The sequence below is a fragment of the Pogona vitticeps genome, chromosome 5, assembly GCF_051106095.1.
Source record: "Pogona vitticeps strain Pit_001003342236 chromosome 5, PviZW2.1, whole genome shotgun sequence".
Classification (NCBI taxonomy): Eukaryota; Metazoa; Chordata; class Lepidosauria; order Squamata; family Agamidae; genus Pogona; species Pogona vitticeps.
In genome coordinates this window covers 148797604-148824883 of record NC_135787.1, presented here as the reverse complement: position 1 = coordinate 148824883, position 27280 = coordinate 148797604, and the positions used below count along the sequence as shown (strand labels likewise).

The following is a 27280-nucleotide window of genomic DNA, read 5'->3' as shown; positions in this document are numbered from 1 at the left end:
ATTTCCAATGGGTCTTGCACCCTTGATTGCTTCCCCCCCCCTTCGGCTAGAAGGGATTAATCGCATTTCCAACGAGTCCTGCAGTGATTTTTTTGTGATCTTTTTCTTCAGCTGGAATGGATTAATTGCATTTCAATGCATTCCTACGGGAAATGGTGCTTCGACTTATGGCCATTTCGAGTTACATCCATCTTCTGGAATGGCTTATGGAGGTAAGTGGAGGCACCACTGTATGTGGATAAGGAAATTGTGACAGATGCAGCTTGCCCTGTAAGCTACAGCTGCTTAAGCTCTTTCACTCAGCTGCGAAAGGCACAGGAGCCTTCTCTTTTTTCACATACCCACTTCAATTTAGTATGATAATCTCTATGTATGGGCAGGGTATACAGCACAATCCTTAACACATCTGTTTAAAAGTGAGCCCTGCTGACCTCTGTAGAACTTATTCCCAGGTTAAAATGCATAGCACTGCAGCCTTAGAAGCAAAAGAAGCTGAAGAAGTTAGAACATACTTTCAGAAGCTCTTAGGTTTGTCTGAAAAGACCAACAGCAGTTCTCTAGATATGAAAAAAGAGTCTTTCTCAATCCTATCTGGAGATACCAGCCATTTGAAGCAAGGATAGGAGGACCAGATAAAAAGACAGGTTTCCTGTACTTTTCTTAGTTGATTAGACAAGAAAACACCACCAAGTACAACTTTTAATGCATGCCACACCTGCTGAAATTTCCTCCTCCACACAACTATTAGAGGTATAGGGACCCTGACCTTACCAGAGACCCTTTCTAAATCAAGTACTGTATGTGGCCTACTATTAAGGTCCTATCTCTATTATAGCAGGATAAAACTGTCTGTAGAATTTGACAGTTTGGGGAATATAGTGATATATGAGGGGTGGGAACATGTCAACAATGGGCTGCACATGGCTGCCCTGTCCCCCAAACATCCAATTAAAAAAAAACTTCATTTATTTCAACACAACACTTCTGGTGCAAGGTTTTTTGCAGTTAAAAAAACTACACCCAATTTTTAGTTATTTTAGAATTTGTATTAGAACACTGCACAATGTAAATTATGGACATGTATGAAATATAAAGTTCAACCAAATTTAAATGTTAAAATGATTAAACTGGTTTTGATCCAAAGTGGGATACTTCAGCAGTGTTATCACGGCCATTTATTATAACTTCTTTAACGCATGTGGTCTATTAAACATTCCCTCTAATTTTTTGCCAGTGCTGGGCAGGGACCCCTCCCCATGCGCATGGGGTCCGGCTGCGACCAGAACCAAATGGGCGGCAACACTGGCTGCAGGTGCATGACAATGATGCAGTGCTCTGTAGCCACACACTCACACAGCTTAGTTAGTGGTGGGGTATCAATTGCATTCACATAAATGCTGCCCTGATTGAATTTCTTCCCAAACACACACAAACAATTGTTCTGTATCCAAATAGCTTCATTTTCCTTGATTGATCTTTGATATTCCTACTTTGCTTTGCAGTGTATTGAGTGATTTCCAGATGATCCAGCTAGTGTCTTACCTGGTGGGAGACTCTTCAGCATTCATCCATTTGTCAAGGTCTGTTGTTTTTGTTCTCCTTAGGTTTAACCCAGCTTCTTTTTACTTGAGATGTGTGCAGAAAACCTTCCCTTGAATTTAGTCATCATCTGGGGGTTGGTATCCATAAAGTGGACAGATCTGATGCTGTATTATCTTATTTCACTCATTATTTGCTAGCACCTCTTTCTGGAGGGGCAATGAAAGCCAAATAATAGACTTTTCCAGTGGGGGAAGGCTCCAGGCAGCTAGTAATAATCCTGTATGATTCATTAATAGCTACATATATTTGTTTGGCATGTGCTGATCTATTCCATATAGCAATAGCAGTGATGTGGCACAGGGAAAGAACTCTGTTTTATTGTTTGTAGGTGTGTCTTACCCAGCCAGTTTCTGGTGGCAATTTTTTGTTTGGTGTTTAGACAATGTTTTTTGTAGGTCATGGTTTGATACAGAGTGGCGGCCAAATACTCTGGGTAGGGCAATGTTCCAAAATCTTGCCTTCCTCGCTAACTTGGAGCTTCTTCTTCGCTTCTCAGTTCTTTAAGTAGAAGGTACAGGTCCATGTTTTTAAAAGGTTTGGTTTCAGCTGGTTGCTCAATGGTCTCAAAGGTTTCCCCTTGGACTGTCAAAACAAGATCATCAACATAGCTAAAACTCCTAGTGTATGGAAACATCAGGTGATCATTTGTGTAAATGTTAAAATGTAATGGTGCCAAGACACTACACATAGAAGGATGCTCCTACGTGTTGCACCTACATGTTGTGCCCTCACAAAGTTTCCAGTCGTGTTTTCCTCTCACTGCCACCAGTGGATTACCTCAATCCACAATATAAATGATGTTTGTCAAAACACTTGCCTTGTGAGTACAAACAGAAGTTATTTATTGAAGTGACGCCAATTTAATAATCACAGAAGTTCTTCAGATGAAGATTGTACACAAGCAAATCATTAACAGGTCTCTCAATACATACTTTTCTCTTGCCATATAATTACTGCCTTCTCTATCTATTTATCTTAACCAGCTTTATCTCTATTAGTATCTGTTCTTTCTCTCTAACCAGTCTCTTATCTCTCTACCTCTCTCTCTATCTGGATCTTTCTCCGCCTGTCTTTCTATCTGACTCTCCCTCCTCCTGCCAAACTTTCATATAGCAGTTGACTCCACCCCTCCAATCTTCTCATTGGCTCATGCAAATTAGATCATGACTATGAGTGGCAAAAGTGACGTGGGGTGATCATCTTCTATGGGAGACATAGAAGAAGCCTCCCTGAGGAGAGGAAAACATTGAAAGGGCACTTGGGCATCCACTGGGCAACAGCATGCAGCCAGCTAATCCTTCCTATCCAGAAGTATTACAGATTTTTTTTAGTTAACAGAAACCCATTGTTTGAAATCTTGTTTCCCAGTTCCATGTGCGTAAGGGGATGATATCACCACCAGTGACAAATCATCACTGATTAAAGGCAAATTATTGCTGATTAAAGGCAAATTTGGGATGTCGCAACTCATAGACAATACATCTAAGCCACATGTACTGTAACAAAGGAAGACTTTATAATTTGTCACTTATCACAATATCATATTTCCACACACAGAGCTGTACAACAGGATTTCATCCACTGCAATAACTTTGATAAAACATAAGTACTGCTTTAAAACATACTGAATTTTTTTTTAAACTATAACTTGTAGTTCCACCCCCTGGGAGTACAGCCCTCATACTTCTGACAAATCTGATTTTTTTTTGGCTTCCTTTTAACTTCTGTTGCATAAAAAAGTATTAAAGAAACTATAAAGAGTGAAACTCAGAATTTTACATACATCTCTTCTAACTAGAGTAACACAGAGACTGGTAAATAAGTTACAAGCAGCATAAAACAATGCAAGAATCAAAAGAATCTTCCAATATTCAGCAAATATAAATTCGTGAAATGCAGCTGCATTCTTTAAGTTCAAATTAGTAATACAAAATACAGAAAAAACAGAATAAAGGAACAGGACTCTTGAGGCCTTTATTTGATTCATTATTTGACTGTGGTTCAAAGTGTATGTACGCATGAAAAACATGGATAAAGCTAAACAGTGTATATTTGGATTTTTCCAGGGTAGTTCTAAAAGCTGAAGAGTTGAAGGACTTTTAGAATGGGGGAATGGTGACTTCTTTATTTTGTGGGAAGTACAGCTTCTTTCTACAAAGACTGCTACTGTCGCCTACAGATTCACACAGCTTGCTGAAACAGTGAACTCAACTCATGGCGCTGTCCAAGCCCCCTCCTCCAACAGCAAATTATATAGCAGAATTGTGGTTTACCTCTGCCAAACACAGTACATATCAAGCCTCTTTGAAGTTCTGTTTATATATTTTTTCCATTACTGCTTTAGATATTGATTGCCTTCAGTACTTAATATGATACAGTTCACTGCTACTTCAGTGAAGTTCACTATTCCCACCCTTGTATCTGACAAAATGCAAAATAAAACATTAGCCATAGTTTTGAAGACTATTGGGGGGGTGTGTCGGCTCTAAGGTATTAGTTTTATGAAGTAGCACATTTCATCGTTAATGAATTAATCAAATCCATCTGGCTGTTTGTCTGTGACGATTACGTCTGTATGTGATAATGCTGGTTTGTTTGCATTTTGAAATTTTGCTGACAGCTCCCTAAAAATCAGTTACTAACTAATCCATGAATAGGAGACAACTTTTATCTCCATGTGTTTTCCCTTAGTATCTGGGTAGTTGGAGGATCATTACCATAGCAAAGCTTAGAGATATGCTGCAATGATAAAAAAATAAAACTAGGAAGGCATGAGCAAAAAAGCAATGTATAAATAAAAATATCAGCATGATGAAACCACCCATTTTTTGTCTATAAAATAAACAAGGTGCCCATGACTGATTTGCAACTATACTAGAAGAAAAGAGAATTCAAAGTGTTCATTCAAAGTCAATTCAATGTAACTATATTCATTTCTTTCTCACAGATACTTATTAATAGTCTCAAAAGCTCCCTTTTAAAGAAGCTTCATTAAAAAGTCCTTACATTCATATCTATAAACACATCTTATATTCACCCTATGACCTGTTCTAAGAAACGATTAAATCTAAAATACAAGTAAAACTATTTCATTCAGAACTCTATATTTACCACCAACATTATAAGCCTGGATACAAAGAAATCCACTCACTATTTTCAAGTGGATTTTCACTTTCCTAAAAAGAATCAAACTGTTCACTGTCAGCTTTGGGTTACAGATGAAATGTATCAATAAAACTGCAGAGGATGTGGCTAGAGGTACTTGGCAGAAGAAGATAGTCTAGACCAGTGGTTCTTAACCTTTGTTACTCGGATGTTTTTGAACTGCAACTCCCAGAAACCCCAGCCAGCACAGTTGGTGGTGAAGGCTTTTGGGAGTAGCAGTCCAAAACTCCTGAGTAACCCAAGGTTAAGAACCAGTGGTCTAGACAAGACCTATTTGCCAAAACAAACCTTAAATTTAATACAGTAAAGTTGTATCTATTTGTTACTCTTACTTTTTTCATAAATAGATGTAGGGGATCAGCTCTAAATCAAAACCCAAGTGTGGGATTAGGGACCTACATCTCTTTCTCACTGCTATGGTCCTGATTTGTGTTGTGGCCTGGGCCTTGCAATTTCCATTTACACAAAAAAGCTTGTTAATGTGTAAATTGCAGCTGTTAATGTGCATATATCTGGATTAGGAACATAGCAAGATAAAAGCTGAAAGCTCTCCTAGTTGTCCTTACATGCCATCAACGTATGGTGATCTTATCAATTATGCCTTACCCAGATGCCCTATTCTCAACAGCTCTGCTCAGCGCTTACAAACACAAGGTGATGGTTCCTGTAGGGACACAATCCAGCTCATATTTGATCTTCTTCTTTTCCTGCTGCCTTCAACATTTCCCAGGATTATTGTCCTCTCTAGAAAATCTTGCCTCCTCATTATGTGCCCAAAATAGGACAGCCTCGGTTTCATTATTTTTGCTTTCAGATATATTTCAAGTTTGATTTGACCAGCTTATTCATCTTTCTGGCAGTCCGTGGTATTTGTAAAGTTCTCCTCCAGCAGCATATTCCAAAGGAATCTTTTCTCTCCCTCCCCCCCCCCCGTCCCCTTTCTTTACTGTCTACTTTCATACTGATGCAGTAATCAATAATACAAGAGTGTGGCTGATCTTGGTCTTGGTCTCCATCGACACATTTTTACATCTGATTATATTTTCTAACTCTTTCATTGCTGCCTTTCTGAGTGTCAATCATCTTCTGATCTCTTGGCTGCAGTTCCATCTGGATAGATGATTGAACCAATATTCGTATACTAGAGCCCTTATTTACTTAAGGAAAAAGAACAGATGTACATCTACTACATCTGTTATATGCTATAAAAGCAATGTACAATTTTGTTGTCTTTCTCTGTTTTATATTATTTCTGGGAATCTTAGTGATTTGAAGCATTCTTAAGAACTTCAGGAAATATTCCAGGGCAATGAAATTATTCAAACAGCTTGTTTTTACCTAGAGTAAGAACTATTTGCATCCTTCACATGTAACCTAGCTGACAAAATCCAAACTACTCCTATTAGGGTAGCAAGGCTGAAGTGGTAATCTCCACTGTGACTCCAAGACTGCACTCGCTGTGATTCACTATCTGTACAGTAGACTGTATTGTGCAAAATGTGAGTTAATTCATACATATTTGAACTGATGTCATGTGAAATCTTTGTATTCATCTCTGGCAAGAAAAAGAAAGTCAAAAAGACAGAAGCTGTGAGCTATTCAAGAATCTCCCCTGTCTGAACATCCTGACTGCCTATAAGACAGTAAAAAGTGTGATCTTTTCACTCTGCTAAGACACAACTCTTCGGAAATGTATGTGCTTTCTCAAGGCTGAGCTTGCCATATGCTTGACAACCTCTACAATGACCTACACTGACCAAGGGATCAGCAAAAGTAATTGGACTGATTAATGCTTCTATAACTTATGTGCCCTCACACAGAAGCATAACCAGAGTGCCAGGTTTCATTTCCATTCTGTTTTATTAGAGGACAAAAAATGCCTTAATAGTTGCTGTGCACATCCCAGTAAATCAAGATAAATGTGAACAATATTTTTCTCATGCACCCTTCTAGTTGCAGACATTAAATTAAATTTCTCTGCTTGATTCAAAAATGTAGTTACAGCCAAATAAAGAGCCCTATTGATCATTTGACCTTTTAGAAAAAAATTGTATCCTGGACTCAGCAATTACTCTTAATTTAATTCAGATACAATCTATTTTCAACAGTGTAAAGTATAGCATGAATATTATGTTAGTACATTCAAGCACAAATAAAGACAAACCATGTATAAGGTTAAGATGATGTTCATATTAACTGATGTACCTTTTCCTTTATACATGTCTACAATGGAAAAATAATAAGTAAGGGGGCCTCCTGGGCACACTGTTTACCCCGAGCATACTAGCTCCCTTGTTCTTTTGATCACTTGAAACTTCTTTTGAGTAATCTTAGCAAGAGCTTACTCATTCATCTTTCAGTTCCTGTTTTTCCTGAACAAGCACCAATCTGAATCATGTAAAATAAATTCTCATTAATCTCCTGCTGTAACTGCACCACTTCCTGTACACTGATTGCCAAGCTTGCCAAGTAGGAAAATGCTTCATACCATTTAATATTTTCACACTAAGAATTCAAGTAGTTAACCCACAACTCCATATCAGATAGTAACTGTGACTTTAAGATAAAAATTAGATTAAATTAAGAACAATTAAATTTGCAATGACAATTACATAAACATTAATCAAATTAATGTACAGTTGTGATCATAATTATGAAGGTATTTCTGTAAATGCACATGATAAAGCTGTTAAGATACAATAAGCAATCACTTCATTGCTAATTTTCATCTAAGGTAATTACTTCCAGTTAGTTTTAGAACATTAATTATTAACTTAGTCAATAGAGAAATGCTGTATTCAGTCCTGATGCAGCTTGCTGAACTCCATTATACCTTTCTGCCTTTCACATCTAGTTCTGAGCAAGCCTTACAACTTCATATCACACAGACAAAAACTTAGTATAGCCTTATTCTGACAGCTCATTTTAGAATAGGATTCAACCTAGTTTACGGGGCCTCCAACCCTCCCCCATTTGACCTACTGCACCCACACATGTTCAACCCTACCAACTCCTATGCATAAAGCCCGTTCTCTTATTGTCTTTTAAACATACTTTTTTTTTAGCTGGAGCACAGCAAACAATGGCTACCCAGATGGAATGACAGTGCTGAAATGCTTGCATCCCCTGGAGAAATAATCTCTTGTAAGGGCCACCAGGGACCTCTAAGTGCAGCAGCAGCAACTATTAATGCTCCAGTAACCAAAATGAACTGGGAACAGTTAATTTTTTTGGGCTGCAGCATTCAAAATCCCCCAGCCAGTATGGCCAGTATTCTTATCACCACATAAATAATGTTATATCAGAACTGTTGGAAAAATATGTGTACTTTTGTTCCATCAGATTTCAGTCTAGTCCAGAGTAAAGAATACATTTACAGTAAAAAAAATCTTGGTCACTGCTGCGTGACCGGCATCAAAGCACTTCTGTGTACAATTTTGAGCATCACTGGGAAAAGAATTGCCAATAATTCTATAATGGATTGTATTTCGGCATCTAATTCTAAACACAAACATAAATTAATTAGAAAATGTTGGTATTCTCATTCACCAAGTTCAACCATAGTTTTGCCTCAAGGCAGCCTGGCAATCATCCTTCCTCTGTCTTGGCTATAACTCTTCCAGCTCACATCATGATTTTTACATGGAGAGTCACTAGCTTTGCCTTACCTACATATGTATCATCTCCTATTTCTGCATTTCCCTCTGCTGATCTGGATTATTTCTTTGTTTGCCATCTGCTTACATACAATTTCCAGTGTCCTTGGACAGATGTCAGCTTCGGGTTTTGCTAGACAGTTCTCTCCTTTGGACTGTTCCACACTCCTGTAGTTTGACCTTATAGCACACTGTTCTTCACACTTCTACCCTTGCCTCAATTTCTGCTAATCCTTAGTCTATATCTGATTTTAATATCCAGCATTGACATTTACAGAGGAGAATCATTTAACAGCCTCAGTTGGTAGACTAGCATTCCCTCCATTATCATCTATCAAACATGTTCAGTAGACTAAAAAATAAAAGCCATTGTAAGACTGTTCAGTACTTCTTCAGATGTAATATTGGAAAAATATATTCTTTCATGTTTTTAGAGTCAGACCTATCCCTTCTTCCCTCTTCCAGAGAAGCAAATGTTCAGTGAAACCATGTGGTGACATGGTTTGTTCTTCTATGTCAGATCTTTACCACATTCACTTTATTCTATGTAGTGAAAAGGGGGAAGAGGGAGAATGAAGCCTCAGACTTCTTTCTTCTGATGTTCACACAACACACATTATAAAAGTTAACGTATTCTCTCTTTTCCAAAAAAGGATGACATTCTTTTTCCTTTTTTCCCCCACTTCAACTAATTTCTGATTGGTTCCCTTGTAATGACTTCCTCGTCCTTCTGCTATATTACAGGAATCTTACCCTAGCAAACTCCTCACTCTCAAATCCGTACTGTCTATCAGCATTCCTCAGTAAAAACAACTAAAAGGCAAGTTGAAAATTAATGGTAAATTGCTATGTGAAATAACTACATTGAATCAATATAGCATAAGGCTGCAATCCTATGCATCTCTTACACTGTAGTAAGTGACTTACTTCCAAGAAAACATGCATTAACAATTGCACCTGAAGCCCAGATATCACCCAAGAACATATTCTGACCTACCTGGACTGCATATCTTGCTGTGTTTTGGGCTGGCCAATCTCAGTGGGAGCTGAAGAATGAGAGACGTGCTGTTGTAGCTCAACCAAAGACTGATAGTACTGTTGTTGTTGGTGTTGCTGCTGTTTATAACGAGACAGACTGAAAAACAGCCCTAAAATGGCTTTCAAATTTCCATTCCTTATTTCTGCAAAAGAAAAAGAAAAAAGGGAAATGAAAATAACAAAACTTAGCATTCAGTTCTGTTTTCACAGGTGTGCACATTTTCCATTCAATGTGTGTGCAAAAGGCAAGCTTTTCCTCAATGCCTGTTGCCTTAGTGGGATTTTTAATGTGTTTTAGTATTGCTGGTTTTTTAACCATTTCTCAGAGTGGTATTTGTTTTTTCTTTTTAATATTTTTATACTTATTGTTTTTAGCTTTAAATGTTGTCTTTTAATGATGTAAGCTGTCTTGGGTAGTTTTTAAGGAGAAAGGCGGAGTAAATAAATTTTAAATAAATAAATAATAAAATAATAAATAAAGTTTGTTTCCTTGCCACTTTAGAGCTTGTTTCAATGAAAAATAGAGTATTTTATTTTTTTACTAAGTGGTCTTTAGGTCCAAGAAAGTTCCCCAGAAATATATTGGATGATATCTCACAGAGGAAAAGAAAGAGTAGTAGCCTACTGAAAGTGTAATGAATTCCAGATATTTAGGCAGACTGTGTTAAAATATTATGGCTAGAATCCTGGGGGGGGGGGGGGACATGTTCATAACTGTCATTGTAGAAGGAGTCTCCTTTTGCTTTGATGTTGGCCACACAAGTAGTTAGGCACTGGTTGCAAAAATGTTTACCTTGGCAAAGGGGAAAAACTGCTTGCATGATAACCCTTGCATAAATGTGGTTTCCCACCCGCCCCGTCCCCACAGCAAGATTCTGGGATGAGCAACGACACACAGAACTAGTGTGCCTAGGGTGCAACTGCTCCTATAACTCTCAGACTTATTTGTGCACATTATTTTAAGTAGTTTTAGTTGATTATTTCACATTCTGTACTTCTTGAATCCTAGTAATCCTCAGACTTACTTACACATATCTGTACGGAAAGGACATCACTCATACTGGGAGTACTCTTTCCAAAGTTACTCCACCTTTCTCCTTAAAAACTACCCAAGGACATCACTTCCCTCCAAAGCTACCACATTTTCCCATGCATAATGCGCTACTTTTTCCTAAAATTGTTAGACTAAAAATTGAGGGTCGTCTTATAGGCAGAAGTAAGCTGAGGAGAAAACCGTGTGGTTGCAAAACTGCCCATGTCTCTGCAACTGGTTTCCAAATCAGATAATAATGCAACACCTGAGGGGCCAGATTGATTTTCATGTGAAAAAAAAGAAGTAGCATTCTGATTCAGTTAACCAAATTTTTCTTTTGCTTCTAATTATGTAGAGTGGGCCCTCGACTTACGAACGGCCCTAGTTGCAAACATTTCGGGTTACGAACCCGATCTCATCGCAAGTAGGGTCTAGTTACGAATGCAGATCAAGTTACAAACCCAAAAGGCAGGGAGAAAGGGTGAGAAATTCGAATTTCCTGCCCTTCCTCCCCGCCTTTGGAGCTTTCAAAGTGCTTCCTCCGATGTCGGGGAAAGCCCTTTGAGAGCTCCGAAGCCACTAATCGCGGCGGTGGGGACCCCCAGGGAGGTCTCCTATGGTGGTCCTGCCGCCGCGATCGGTGCCTTCAGAGGTTTCAAAGGGCTTTCGCCGACATGATAGGAAGATCTTTGAAAGCTCCAAAGGCAGGGAGGAAGGGCAGGAAATTTGAATTTCCCGCCCTTTCTCCCTGCCTTTTTGGCTTCGGAGCCACTGAAGCTCACCCAACGCCAGGAGGCTAGAGCTGGCTGGGCGCGTGGCCACTTGCCCCCGACCACGGCGGAGGCAGCGGAGCACTGGCAGGCTTCAGACTGGTAAGTCCTAAAACTTTTCTGTGTGGGTTTTGGAAGGTGGGTTTGGACTGGGGGGGGTTATGTTTCCATGGTTTGTGTGTGTGTGTGTGTGTGAGAGAGAGAGAGAGCTCTTGCAGTCCCAACGTGGGACTTGCTCTTTTTATTTTTATTTTGCTAATTTTTTGAAATGCTGGAACGGATTAATTCCGTTCCTATGCATTTCAATGGGAAATGGTACTTCGACTTACGAACTTTTTGAGGTACAAAGTCCTTCCAGGAAGTTTGTAAGTCAAGGGCCCACTGTACATACTCAGCAACCAGTCTGCCTCCACTCATGAGTGAAACTGCTGATAACTTGTCTCTGCAAATAGGCTTCCTCCAATCACGAGCATTATGTAAATGATGTAAGCTGATGGGGCATGTAGGCAGTGTCACAGTGACCAGTAAAGATCACTGAGCCCATAAAGGTGTCAGAAAATAAAAAAGAAAATATGTGAATTTTTACTTTGCAAAATTCAAACTGAATGTAATCAGTTATGCAAACAAGGCTGAATTAAGTGATTTGCTCAGCTAAGTGCATAATATCATAGAACTGATATGTAAATGTTGCCTAATTACTAAAATGTGTTCCTTTCTAACGTTTCAACTACTGATTTCTGAATGTTGGGTTAGAAAATTGGGGGGGGGGAGATATGTTAAGCTCAGCTCCCAAACCACAGCAAATAAGATTTTAAAAATCTAGTCATTACATACTAGATTTTCACCTTCCTTTGTCCTTTAATAAATAGTCTGACTATGTCAGGAGTTATTCTTGTTTTTTATGACCATGTCATGGGGGAGGGAATCTAGCCTCTTTTGTCCACCCATTCCACCCATTCCATGGTTTCTGAAATATTATGGTTTTCTATTCTTCTTCATGAACATATATTTTTAGATGGACAATTGAAAAGATACAGTGGGGGCTCTACTTAAGAACTTAATCCGCATTGGAAGGTGGTTCTCAAGTTGAAAAGTTCTTATGTTGAATCTGCATTTCCCATAGGAATGCATTGAAAACCATTTAATCCGTATCTGCTCTTTTCCGTCCATAGAAACTACAGTAATCATGTTTATTTAATGCCATCTGCCTGGAGGCAGGCTAGTAGGTCAAGATAACTTTTGAAAATAGATGCTCATAGTGGACAGTTAAAAGTCCAATAGTCAAAATAAGATTGTTTACTTTACTTACCTAGATATCTGTATATTAGGAATGTAAAAAATATTCACTAAAATATTTGTTCTCTTTCATTTATGCTGATAGTGAGACACCTCAACAAGGAATTTTGAAGACCTGCAAGGTTCCTCATTTTCAGGCAAGAGAAAACAAGTCTACTTTTTTTTCCCTCAACATGGTCTTCATACTTTGCATAAACTATCTTTGCATAATACCAGTGTCCTTTCACTTTGAAAAGCAAGAGTAACCATGTACATGCATTCAGACATGTGGACACAGTATAACAAAGAAGAGTCTCACAGAATATCTTAAACTCCGGTGCAGCAATGAGAATAATTGTGAAATTTCTCATTCTCCCATGTAAGGACTTTATTCTCAGCACTGAACCATATGAATTGGGCCCTATAGGCAAATGGCTACTCTAAAAATGAAATCACAAGAACCATCAAACCAAGAAAACAACACCGAACTGAAGAAGAAAAACAGCTACCCACAAATAAAAAGTATTTCTGCCATACATCAAAGGGGTCACAGACCGCATGGGGAAACTTTTGAAAAAACACAACCTATAAACAGTATTGAAGCCCACCACAAAAATACAACAAATGTTACGGTCAGGAAAGGGCAGAAGGGACCCCCTCACCACTGCAGAAGTATACCAGATACCTTGCAGTTGTGGCCAGGTATATATTGGAACCACAAAACGAAGCATCCACACCAGAATCAAAGAACATGAGAGACACTGCAGACAAAAACAACCAGAAAAATCTGCAGTAGCTGAACATGCCCTAAAACAAACTGGACATGAAATTCTATTTCAAAATACTGAAATACTGGACAATACCAGCAATCATTACGTCAGACTGCACAGGGAAGCCATTGAAATCCACAAGCACCAGCAGAACGCAGAACTTCAACAATAAAGAGGAAAGTTTGAAACTCAACAAAACTTAGCTCCCAGCTCTCAAAAATACAGAGTGCAGAAGGTCAACGAATTCTACCCAGCCATAAGGACCGGGGATCACTACACACAAAAGACCAGCTAATGACACCCACAGATAATCTCTCCTCCTTATCACAACAATACACCCACAACAAGACACACTAATCACCTATTTACAGAAAAAGACAAAAGCCCATCTCACAGCCATAAATACTCCACTCCCAAGCCAACTACACCAGAGCACAGAGTGCTGTCCTCTGAAGATGCTGGCCACAGAGACTGGTGAAACATTAGGAAGAACAACCTTCAGGACATGGCCAAAGAGCCCGAAAAACCCACAACAACCATATTATGTCACTTTATGCACATTATGTTGAATACTTGGATGTTTAAGTGTTCCTAGACTTAGTAAGCATCATTAATTTCATCAGCAGATGCTCTTCAGCAACTCCACTAGATTGGCAGTCCTTCTAAGAACATCTATTATTGTCTTACTGTTTCAGAATACATGCAATGATTTATCAAATGGCAACAGTAGCAAGGAAAATCAGTTATCACATGGATAATGCTGCATATTCTGCATACTCCCTATATGTACATGCTCAGTGCAGTGGAATTGGTTGCTAGCAATTTCACATAGTTTCAAATGGGAAACCTAGAAGTTAACTTCTGTAAAGAACAAACATTAAAATGCAAACATTTGAGAAATTATTATTTTAATCATAATATTTTGGGGAAGAAGTTTGAAATTTACATTATGCATCTATAGGAGAGCAAGATATACTGTATTTTTCCATGTATAAGAAGATACTTTTGTCTAAAATCTTTAGATAAAAAATTGAGGGTCATCTTATACATGGAAGTAAGGGGGAAGTCAGGGATAAAAGGGCTTTAATCCCTGCCTTCCCCTCTTACTTCCGTCTATAAGACAACGCTCAATTTTTAATCTAAAGATTTGAGACAAAAGTATTGTCTTAGACACAGAAAAATACTGTATATCTTGCTCTTGATTCCTGCTTTCCCCCTTCACTTGCTAATTCCTGCTTTAGATTTCTTAATTTTGGGTTAGAAAAGTGGGGGGGTCTTATACATGGGGTTTCGTATGCATAGAAAAATACAGTAAATTAAATTAACAGAAATTAGTTCTGTATCATTTGTAAACACTCTCACTTCATCTTGGGCCAGCTGAACACCACAGCAGCCTCAGTAAGTATACATACTTGTTACATCTGAAAGTGGGGGCTAAAAATAAATTTGAAAGGTTTTTAAGATAGACGAACAAAAATAAGTAAATTCCCTATTAGGATTATGCAATGGATCTATACTGACTGATGGCAATGGAACCAAAGTGTTACACTTAAAAATATTTCCTGCTGAAATTAATAGGCTCTGATGGTTGCCTTTTGAGTATGTTTGAGAAAACATATTTCATGTATTAGAAAATGACTTACTTGCTGACATGTCAACAAACTGATTATTTTAAATTGGTTAGTGACAGAATTGCTTGGAAACATGAGATATTCCTTACAACTGTATTTACATTTCCTGTAAAAAAAAAACTATAATTCAGAAGTTAGCGCTATACTAGTCATGTCTGGAAAAAAAAATTCTGATTTAGAATGGCAAAACTAAAGTACTTTAGTTTAAATACTAAGAAATCTCAAATGTTCCAAAGCCACGACTTAGTACTCACAACTTCACCACTGACTATACTTCTTGTTTGGATACATTTGCAAAGTAATTAATACAGTGTAATATATATTATTCACACATAGTAAGAAAACATGTGAAAAGATGCATCTTAATCCGATTTAAAAAATCATTTTAAATATACATAATTCCCTCTGCTGATATCAGATGGCAGCTAGTACACACAGCAGAGAAAACCCTCCAATCAAAACAGATTTTTCAAGTATGTGCCAATATGGCATATTATATACAATTCTAAGTAACTTCAGTGAGCACAGTGCGTACCCATTGAAGGTGGTCTTCTACAATGAAATATGTGGTTGACTTCAATGGGCTGCGGATCATGCCCTGCACTAGGTTTCAGTAATCTGCACTATTAGTCATACTCCTGAAATTTTAAGAGGTATGTTTGTTGAAAATACCTAAATGTAAATATATACCTTTAGGAAAAATAGGAATTACCTATAGTATGAGCAAGTGCTAATTTAAATAAATAAATAAAATGAATAGACCAATTGGCTTTATTATGGCATTACTCTCATTCATAACATTTTAGGAAGATGTCAAATGTCTTGTCCTTTGTTTTTCTGTGGCCTCTTTTGTCTTTTTTTTTTTTTTACTTTGACAAATCCATTGAGAAATGGCAGAATGAATGGAAAATGCCTTCTAACTGCTGATGTAATAAAAGCCTTGTCTAAAACTGCCCTCTGTGCCCTTTGTTGTAGAGTTATAACATACACCAAACATTAAAACAAAATATATATTTTCTAACATGGTACACTGCAAATAAGTATCTCTCAGGAGGGAACTATGATTTCTTACCTTCAGCAGAAAGGCCTTGGACATTTACACCTCGGGCTGCCAGAAAGCTAAGGCAGGCATCAACATTCTCAATCTGCAAATGAACATGAAAAAGCAAAGCAGTTAAAGGCTATTTTACAAGAACTACTTGAATACAGCCAGGGTGGGGTGGGGGTTTGAATACTTTACATTCATCACATACTCTAGTTCTTTAGTAAAGTTTAACAAGAATGATTACTGCTAATTGGGCAGCTGCTATAAAAGCTTTCATTGTCCACTTTTGGTGCTTAAACACAATTCATAAAGGGCTGATCCAGAGTGGCATGCTGACAAATCAGCAACCCACCTACTTAGCATGAAACTGGACTCTGTATACTTGAATAAGAAACAATGGAAACTTCCATATAGAAATGAATACTGTGGTGTGTGTCCAAAGGTGTGGGTGACCAGCCGCCTCAATGAAAACACATCAAGAGTAAACATTAAACAAATACGTCAAAAAAATCTCTGCCTGGGATGAGATGAGAATGCACAAGTAGACATACTTATCAAGCTCTGCATGAGACATCTCTCTTCAATTCCTTTATGTTCTAAACACATCATTAATGACCATTTTTTATAAAGTCTGAGGTTTCTTTTCATTATTATTTTTAAACGGCAATGCTAGGTTTAACCTTACAACTCTATTACAGAGGGCCTTCCATATCCCATTGCCGTCCAGATGAAGTAACTACAATGCCTATCATCACCAGCTAATATGGTTAATGGGGATAGAGTTTAATGCATCTAGAAGACATTCAGCTGGGGAAAACTGCCTTATTTATAAAGCACAACATTCTATGCCATGTGAATAATAATAATAGAGAATACAACAATACCACTCCATCACAGTACATACCAGAGAGCAAGGCAGAAGCTCCCTTTATCTTGACTGCTGGCCAATTTGCTGTCTCAGCCAACTTCTGGGCATAATATTGGGAAGAACACAAATCTGAGACCTCACATGTACCAGTCACACAGGACCTTCCTGCCACTGGGTGCAGGAATTATGCCAGTCACACTCTTATGGTATCCACCAAAATTTAGGGAGAGTATGGTGCCACTACACCACCCATCCAAAAATGGATAAAAACATATGCTTTCAGCACTCTGAATCAAGCACGATTATTGTTTAAATTTGTATATATTTTCTACCCCAAAAATGTTCAAGGGACTATATAATATTATAATGAAGTGTACTGCAAATATACCACCCCATAGTTAAAGCACTCTATGGGCGGTTTACAACTTAATTATGTAGGCTACACATTGACAACCACCCACAGCAAGCTGAGTACACAATTTACTGATTTTGGAAGGATGGAAGGTTGAGTCAACCATGAGCAAGCTACCTGAGACTGTTGGGAACAATCTTTAATTACTGTGCCAAAAGAGTCATATAGTATGATACAGGTTAAAATTCAATTCTGAACTCAATAACATATATCAATTAAAATAGAGTTCAAGAGGCTGGGAATAGTCATGAAGAAGACACTCTGTTACGTTCCCACCAGTAGTAATGTAAATGAGAGAAAGAGCATCCTCTACAGAGTTCAGAGACTGGACAAGTTTGTAAAAAAGAAAATTGCGAGTCGAAGTGGTATTCAGATCATAGCCAGCGCCTTCAGTGTTGCCCACAGACAGTGTGGCTGTATAGTATCTTTGGCCATTGGCCTTCCTACAGAAAAGGGTGGACTACTCTTCCTCTCTCACATCCTGCAAATAAAAAGGCACATAAAGAGGGGTATGAACCCACATATGCCTCTCTGCAAGGAGAAAGTAAATCAAAGATTTCTCATATTGGAACTGGTACTCATTTAGGAATAAGTGGCTTACATCTCACATTGTAAATGTTACTTATTTAGGAATAAGTTGTTTATAGTTACTTTAAAAGTGAAACAAGAGTAATCAAATCAAAAATACCATTTGCATCAATTTCTGTGGTTGCCTAGCACTTGGAAAAAAATATTAAGGCATAATTGGCCAGCAACTGGCAGATACTAAGAACCTGGTAAAGGACAGGTTCTTAGTATTTCTGTGGACAAGAAAATAGTTCAGTGACTAGTAAGTATGTCTATTGGCCACAGAATGCTGAAGAACTGTCAGAGGCAACTGCAGTGAAATAACTGACAGGAACAGGAAAACTGCACCTCTGCTGCCAGTCCAATTTTGAGAATTCTGGTGAGTTGATCCTTATGTGCCAGACACCTAGGTTGAAAGCTGAAATTAGTTCTACCTTGGCTTTCATATTATCCAAATATTCCTCTGCAGCATTCAGCTGAGGAATGTACCAACATCAGGAAAGAAAAAGTACTGTATATCAATTTCTGATTTTCTGATTTTCTCACTTTTCCAATCATAAATCCATTTCTTCTCATTTCTGCCTCAGTTTTCAATTTTTTTAAGCCAGCTCAAACACTTTTGAGTATATCACCTCTAATATACACATATCTGTGGGCATTTCTTAGTAATTACACATTTGGGGCAATCAATATGCACATACCTAATGCATTCTTATATGCTGTACAAAGTATATTTTTCATAACCGTGAAGGGTAAATAAAATGGTAGCTATTAATTTGTTTGCTTAATTTATTGTTTTCCTATCCTGCCTTTCAAAATTTTGAAACTCAAAATTACTCCTACTCCACTTAATTGGAGACTGTGTTGGCAGGGATAAGAGGGCAAGAGTTGCAGGGCTTGAGGTTGTTGTCAACCATATTTTTTAAACAAAACAAAAAAAATCAGATGAAAGGGAGACTTGAGAAGAGGCAGCCGAGGACTGTGTCTCCATAGAGGTGCAAACAGGGATAGAGGACAAAGTGAGCCACCTCCTCTGACCTAGACAGTTTGGCTGTGAAGGGATCGGGGGCATGAGACTCTGGCAACGCAGCCCCCAGATGACCCAGGATCATGCCTGCCTTGATGTCCTTGTCATTCTGACGAGAGCCGCAAAAGCTACCCCATCTCAGCTTCAGTGCTGGAGATGGTGCAGCTAAGAGGGCTCTGCAGACGCAGCACCGCTAAGCCTGGTTCCCATTACTCACCTTTACTAACCCTCCCTAAAAAGGCTGTGCCCCAGACTGGGACTCCTATTCCGCCCCCTGCTTCTCCAGATCTGGACTCTGGGAGAATCCAATGAAGTCAACTGGGGCCCCGGCGGGACTGAAGGTGCCCAGGGTGCTAGTGCCAGAAACTCACCCTCCTCCAGAACATGAGGGAAGGGGCAGTAGGGGCTGATTCTGTGCCTTTAATAAAAGCTGCTCTGAGTGATCAAACCGGGCTGGAACCCATGGAATTTTTGTTAGGGCCACTCTTCAGTTGCCAGGCCCCCAGGATTCCCATGATCCTATCAGCCTTTCGCATAGGATATAAAGTAATACATATTTAGATAGTTGAAATGTATTACATAAATGTTGTTAGACTATTCAACAAGGTGCTGGATAATATATTTTCAGAATGAATTTTCACTTCCATTCCCATTTGATCTGAAAAGTCCCTTCAAAGTCCAACAATTTTGAAGATTTTGATATATACGCATTCATTGTTTTAATTACCTTCTTGTTGCCTTGGGAAACCACAATTATTCTTTGAACCCAGACCTCAACAGTCTCAAACACTTTTTATTCATACTTACAAGCAGATGAAAATGATTTAATCTTTGCAGCTGCACAAGTTCCAATACATTTTAGCCAACTTTCACAAGATCCATACTGTTTCAATCAGAACTGGAATGGGTCTTTGAAATCAATATTTACCTATCAAATTATAGGTTTAATCTAGTAGAAGTAAAAGTTCCTTTTCTTACCAATACCACTTAACTTTAGTACCTTTTATGTTAGATTTAAGTAAGGCAGAATCAGCACAGTACTGTTTTGTGAGAAAGCAACAAAAGGACAATATCAAAGTCTGTTTCCTGTCTTCATCAGTTCTGTTCTGTATCTTTGCTGACTCCTATGATACACTGCTCTAAATGTTTCTTCAGTTAATTTAATATGCTGAAATTTCAGTTCTAACCTTACTTAAAGACCTACTTAAGATTTACTCCTGTTTAACAAACATGTTAAAAAATGGTGATGTTTTTAGATATTTAATGTTACTGGCCCACCCACACACAGTGTCTCCCTAAGTGAAGAAAGTGTAGAACTGTAAAATTTAAAACCTTAAATTAAAATAAGGTAAAAGTTAAGGGATATGGTGGCGCTGAGGGTTAACCGCAGAAGCCTCTGTGCTGCAAGGTCAGAAAACCAGCAGTCATAAGATCGAGTCCATGAGACGGAGTGAGCTCCCATCGCTTGTCTCAGCTCCTGCCAACCTAGCAATTCGAAAGCATGTAAAAATGCAAGTAGATAAAAAGGTACCATCACAGTGGGAAGGTAACAGCGTTCCGTGTCTAGTCACACTGGCCACATGACCACGGAAACTGTCTATGGACAAACGCTGGCTCTATGGCTTGGAAACGGGGATAAGCACCGCCCCCTAGAGTTGGACATGATTGGACTAAATGTCAAGGGGAACCTTTACCTTTACCCCAAAAGTTTAAAAAATCCTTATTAAATTTAATTGTTAGCTAGTTACCTCTTTAAATTAATTTGTTCCTTAACATTACTGACTATCAGAATTTAGGAATAACTAATTACACTGGATGACTTATGGGCTGAAATCCAGTAGCAAGTCATAACTAAAGCAGGCCCAGTGAAAGAATGGAACATACAGAGAAGTTGATTCACAAAATCCCTACTAATTCAATGGCTTTACTCTAGTGGTTCTTCAAGTTACGTCAGTCTTACTGAAGAGAACAAAAATTTTAGTGAATATTTTCTACATTTCTTGCTAAATACAATGGAAAGAGCACATTTGAATGAATTAATAACAAAATGAGTGACTAGGGGGCCTCGGGAACAACTGAACATGCTGTCATTGTACTGCCATCGTTTCTTTGAAAAATAACAACTAAAAATTTACTTAACTATACCACAACAAATGAAATTCTTCCCCTCCCAAAATAACAGTAAGAATTCATTTCCCAATTTATTGTTTGTTTGTTTGTTTGTTTGTTTGTTTGTTTGTTTGTTTGTTTGTTTGTTTAATTTATATGCCACCCACACTACCCAAAGGTCTCTGGGCAGCTTACAACAATTAAAATGCAATTAAAAAGATGAAACAATTAAAATACAATTAAAATATATACTCTAAAAATTGCCATAAGGACACACAGTTTATATTATTTCAATTAAAAGCCTTCTGGAACAGGAAGGTTTTGACCTGGCGCCGAAATGTCATCAGCATCGGTGCCAGATAAATCTCAACTGGGATGGTGTTTCATAGTCTGGGGGCAGCTGCCGAAAAAGCCCTTTGTCTAAAAGCCATCCCTCTTACCTCCTTGAGGGACGGCTCTTTCAAAAGGGTCCCCTGGCTAGATCTTAACTGCAGGGTAGATTCACATGGAAGGAGGCGGTCCTTCAGGTATCCAGGGCCCAAGCCTTTTAGGGCTTTATATGTCAAACCAAGCACTTTGAATTGGGGCCAGGCAGCAACTGGTAGTCAATATAATTTAAACAGAAGTGGCCCCACCACTCGCCAGCAGCTCAATTCTGGACCAGTTGCAGTCGCCATACTGTCTTCAAAGGTAGCCCTATGTAGAGTTCATTGCAGTAATCTATGCGAGATGTTACCAGTGCATGTGTAACTGTCATGAGACTCCACTCGTCCAGGTAGGGGCATAGCTGAGTTAGACTGGGGTCCAGGAGCACCCCCAAGCTGCGGATCCTGTCTCTTAGGGGGAGTGTAACCCTATTCAGGGCAGGGAAATGGCCCTCCAGCCTGTCCAGCGAAGCACCCACTAACAGCACTTCCGTCTTGTCTGGATTGAGTTTTTTTCAGTTTATGATTATAAAAATAAATTAACTGATTTTTAAATCTAATATCTGATGGCCTAGTGATAGTGAATGAACTGCATGTGAAAATGAGCATATAGCTGTAAATAACTTGGTCAACTGAAATTATGTGAAATAATGCCATTCATGGGTTATACAGTATATAATCCATGAATGGCAAAGAGGTGAAGATTCTCCAAGAAAATTCCAAAAATTATCCCTGCTATGAGAGAGTGTTATCTTTACCATTGCTCTTTTTCACTAGTGGGAGCTGAGGGAGACAATCACCTACAACTGTGGGAATTCTATATTTACATTCAAGCTTCAATGCCATTTTGGGAACCATTAAAGCCCTCACAACTTCTTAGTTATAGTATAGATTCAGAAAACTGTTGTTTGAGATGGGAACAGAATACAGTATATCTGAAGGCTTATGATACAACAACTTTGTGAAATTAAGGGTGTGATCACACAGGAAGCAGGCATATAGCTTGTATTTTGGTCTGCCTGTCACATGGTCCAATATGAACTATTTCCTGGTGATCACACAACATATGGGCAATTGTGCTCTGGCCTGACCCCAGTCCATGCCCAAGATGGAGCTTTTCAGTCCACTGTAAGCATTGTCATGAAAGAAAGGCATAATATAAAAGTAATACATAATTGAATGTATTGTTGTATTGATTTAACCTGACCAATACATATTGTTAAACATGTAATCAGAAGTACAGTGGTGCCTCGCATTACGATCGCTTCGTTTATCGATGAAATCGCATTACAATGAACTTTTTGCGATCACTTTCGCGATCGCAAAACAATGTTTCCTATGGGGGAATTTCGCTTTGCAATGATCGGTTCCCTGCTTCAGGAACTGATTCTTCGCAAAACGACGATTTTCCAACAGCTGATTGGTGGTTTCAAAATGGCCACCGGGTAAATAAAATGGCTCCCCGCTGTGTTTAGGTACGGATTCCTCGCAAGACAGGCAGCGAAAATGGCCACCCTATGGAGGATCTTCGCTGGACGGTGAGTTTTAAGCCCATTGGAACATATTAAACAGGTTTTAATGCGTTTCTATGGGCTTTTTAATTTCGCTTTACGATGTTTTCGATTTCACTGGAACGAATTAACATCGCAATTCGAGGCATTACTGTAATCAGAAGTTAGCAAATTGCCCATACTTCAAAATTTCATTTTAATTCAGCAAAAGCTTTATTTCCTCCTGTTGGTGCTGCTGAGTGGAATAACCAGTGACTACACTGAATACACTGTTATAATATTTTACAGAAGGAAAACCACAAAACAAGACCGGATGGGGTGGAGTGATGTCCAATAATTGCTAGCTGATAGATTTATGTGAATAATTCAGTTGTGGAATACAAATGCCATCACTGCTTTACCTATTTAAAAAAACCTATTTATTATAATTGATTATGGGATTACTAAAACAAGCTTTCATTTCCTTCCTCTGGCAGACTTCACCTCCTCTGCTTCCAAACATAATGAAATATGCAATGATATAGGATAATTCATGATGAGTTGCACAGCCAACACTAACCCACACCCTTCTCCTTTCTCTTTCCTGCCTTCCATCCTGCCTCTACCAGCCTTTTTGTCCTCTACTGGTTCGCATGTTTGTGGTTACAGCGGTGTTTGATGTGCTGATATAAATCGAAAACAAAACTCAATAAAATATTAACAAGATGACTACTGCAAACAGAAGGTTAAATCCAAAATAATAGCAGTGAGCAAAGCACAAAATGTGTTTTTCCACTAGCAAAACTATCAGCAGAAATGATACCAGGCATAATGAAAAGATAATGAACTATAAGGATAATTTACTTGCACCTCCCCAGAAGGAAAGCAGCAGATCAATCAACCAGCAGAAGCACCTAACAAATGTACAAAACACATATTTCTTATTCTTAAGTAGCCCTTCTTGATGCATATTTTTAGCTTATAAAATTTGCCAAGACACCAATAAAATAGGACACATATTTTTGACACTTTCAGAAATTATCTCAAAAACCTATCCAAACATCAGCGTGGTACCAGTTCCGAAAAGCTATGCACATGACAGATATGACAGGTATGTTGAAGAAACATTTTCTCCTAGAAAAAAATAATTCCTGGTATGCTGAAGATCTTCTGGGCTGGTCTCTTATGGAAATGATGCCAATCAGAAGATTATATTTTACCCGAAGGCCAGCAACAGAGATAAAACAATATTGCAGTTATCAACATTTGCTAATGCAACTTAGGATGCTTGCTTGATGACAAGCCTCAGGTTATTTATCATTCTTTATTCCACCCTCAGAACCATGGAGAAGAGTTGCATATCTAGAAGTCGCAAGGCAACCTTAGCCCCTCAGAGCTTGGCCATTTCCTCTTTAGTGTGAGCACTAATTATTATTAACAGGGAGGGGGATACCGTTTTGTCTTTCTGCCAAGTGAGAAAAATATTGTAAAACAGTTTTCCAACTAACTACTCACCACAGATTATTTCCAAGATGTAGTTTTCAGACAGAACTACCATGTCAATTCATAAGTAATATGATGCATAAAGTGTGACTTTATGACAAATATTTTGATGAAATGAGAAAAGTGTAATTTTTAAAAATTTCCTTAGGTAATTTGAATCTTAATCCCCGGAGGTCAAACAGTGACTTCAATAGGAAACTCAAATGCTTCTTTGACTTTTTCTTCCTCTTTTACTGCATATCTCATTATAACTGATAATAACGACTGCAATAAAGGCACATTTAGATGGCTTCAATTTAAGTTCATAAAATCTCTCACAATAAAGTTTTCTAGATTTATATCCATTTGCTAATCTTTACCAAGCTTAATCCTGCTGCTAATTACAATTGCCATTCTTCTTGTAAAAGATGTGGCGGCTCTAACTAAGAGCATGGTTTCTAGCAGAAACAGCTGAAATTTATCATTGCAAGGGCTTAATTGATTCTTACGGAGATACTCCCTGGGGAACTTTGCAATCTGACCCAGAAGAATGAACTTTTGTTTAACAGAATAAAGGTTATATTTCCATCCTAGCCACTCTGCTCCAGAAATGGTTAAACAGTTTAAATATTTATACATTTAAACTACAGTGTGAAATCAAGGCACTCTCTAGTCATCCAATGGTCCCTACTTACAAAGAATCTGAGTATCTCGCTCTCTGTAGGTTAATGAAGTGTGTGTGGGGGGGAACTCTGGGGGGGCAGATTTCTTTCTTGCTTTAAGAATGCTGATCAAAAGATTTTCTGAGAAGAACTTGCAGGAAATTGAACAGATTTCACTTGTTCCTTGTGTAGAATGCACGAAAAGTGCTCATTTCTTATGCAAGATGTTGTTGTGGTTTAGTTGTTTAGTTGTGTCCGACTCTTCGTGACCCCATGGTCATGCAAGATGTACTGTAATTATGTGTAAAATACGTTCTCAACCTGATCTAGAAACCACCAGACAACCACCATCAACAGGTGGGAAAGACAGCACCAGGCAGGCTGGCAAGCTCTAGTAGTTTTTTTTTAATTGTTTGTTTTATTTAGAAAAAGTCTGAGTCCTTATCTGCAATCAACCTTTGTTTCAAACTAAGTACCCAACTGGCTTTGATCCTCTTCCACCTTCTTCCATTTTTTTGATTTTCAGACTTAGCCAGCAGTCTGAAACCACAAAAAATGAGGAGGGAGCAAAATGACTTTCCCCTTTAGGAAGAGTGGAATTTAGGCAGCAGAAGGGGATTTGTTGTCATTAAAGGCTGGCTTGGTGGATTGGTGGACTAAATTTGGCCTGTGACCCAGGAGTTCCATACCCCTGCTTCAAAGAAGAATGGGCAGTTCTTCAAATGATAGAATAATTGAGTTGGAAGGGGTCTATAAGGCCATGGAGTCCAACCCCTACTCAATGCAGGAACCCATATCAAAGCAGATTACTAACACTACTTTACATGTCATGAAAGACAGGATCACAGACAGGTTATTGGGATCTGCAAGCAGTCCAGTGGTGAAGTGGTGGGGGTACAATCTAATGCTGCTTGGTACATATATATCCTGATGGGCTGGAAGGATTATGATATCCAATCAACTCTTAATCAATGGAAGACAAGCTAGCCTAAGTATGTGAGCCCAGAATACATGCAGCCTTCAGTGTTTAACTATGGAGAATTAATGGAATGCTACTCTAACACTCATTGTTGTTATAATTTACTCTCTTGCCTCAGCACACACATTCTCTTGCTCTCTTTGCTTTGTTTTCTCCACACTCCTGAACCCCTTTCCTTTTGTCTCTGTTTGTTCTCTGCCCTCACCACAGGGACTTTGCCAGGCTTCAGTGCCTTTTCCTTCTTTCAAGGAAAAGAAATTGGGCATCCTGCAGCAGAAATCTATAGCACTGCCTGACACGTTATTTCCCATGCATGCCTTGGGCACATGTAGGGCAGCTTAGAGGCCAAACAAAGATGTAAGTGTGATTGCAGATTCCCCTCAGCACACCCAATCTTTTCTAACAGTTAAAAAAAATGAAGCAAATGTGAGAAAGGTCCCTGTTTTTGGAAGGGAAGGAGAGTGTGTGTACAGAATACTGGTGGAGAGCAAGTGGAGTGCCTTTGAAAGATCACACAGCATGCCATTTAAAGGGGGCGACAAAGTGAGCAGAGTACTGGTGTGAACTCTAAGGGAACTGCATTGGGGGCTACACATTCTCAGATCTCGGCCCCATACTTTGGCACAAGCAGTCACAGTTTTGTTGTGGAGGTATATGAAACATCACTTCCCACTTATTATATGGGAAACAAGGAGATTGGTATGAGACGACAAGCTTACTACACCGTCCTGCACCCGACTGCTATGGAACTGGGGCCTCATCTCAGGAGCCAATCAGCTGTGCCCGCCTTGGAGGAGGGGATTCAGAACAAAATTACAAGGCAACCTTATATCTCTGATTATCCTAAGTCAATTAAAAGGAGACTCGGTGCATGGTTTTGGCGTTACCTTCACCAGCAATCCCAAAAGCACTGGCTTTTACCTTGCTATGGAGTCAGGATATAACAGCCAATGTGGTGCAGTGGAAACCGTACAGACCAGGCCTCAGGAAACTGCTTGCTCAACCATGGAAATGAACTGGGAGGTAGCACCGATAAAACCACTCCTTAAATAACCCACAAACCTTGATAACAATGTCAGGGCCACTGTAAGTTGGGAGCAACTTGATAATACTTAATAACAATTTCAGATATGTAAATGCTTGCTTGTTTCTTTCTCACAAGTGAGGGCAAAGAACTGCATTTTTTTCTCCTCATGTTGTAAAAAGGCAAGATATTTTGTGGTGCTATCAACTCAATCATTTTTGTGCAACTTCCACATGTTTTGCAGAACGGT

General features: G+C 38.7%; 1 protein-coding gene across 10 annotated transcripts in view; it reads right to left on the bottom strand.

Moving 5' to 3' along the window:
• NAV3 (neuron navigator 3) overlaps positions 1 to 27280 on the bottom strand; it is a 630491-nt gene that overhangs the window by 191884 nt on the left and 411327 nt on the right. For all 10 annotated transcript variants that reach the window (XM_073000344.2, XM_073000345.2, XM_020804110.3 and 7 more), the window contains 2 exons: positions 16013 to 16085; positions 9421 to 9604 (listed from right to left, as the gene is read on the bottom strand). In XM_073000344.2, coding sequence (XP_072856445.2) covers positions 9421 to 9604; positions 16013 to 16085 — 257 coding nt within the window. The remainder of the gene's footprint in view (positions 1 to 9420; positions 9605 to 16012; positions 16086 to 27280) is intronic.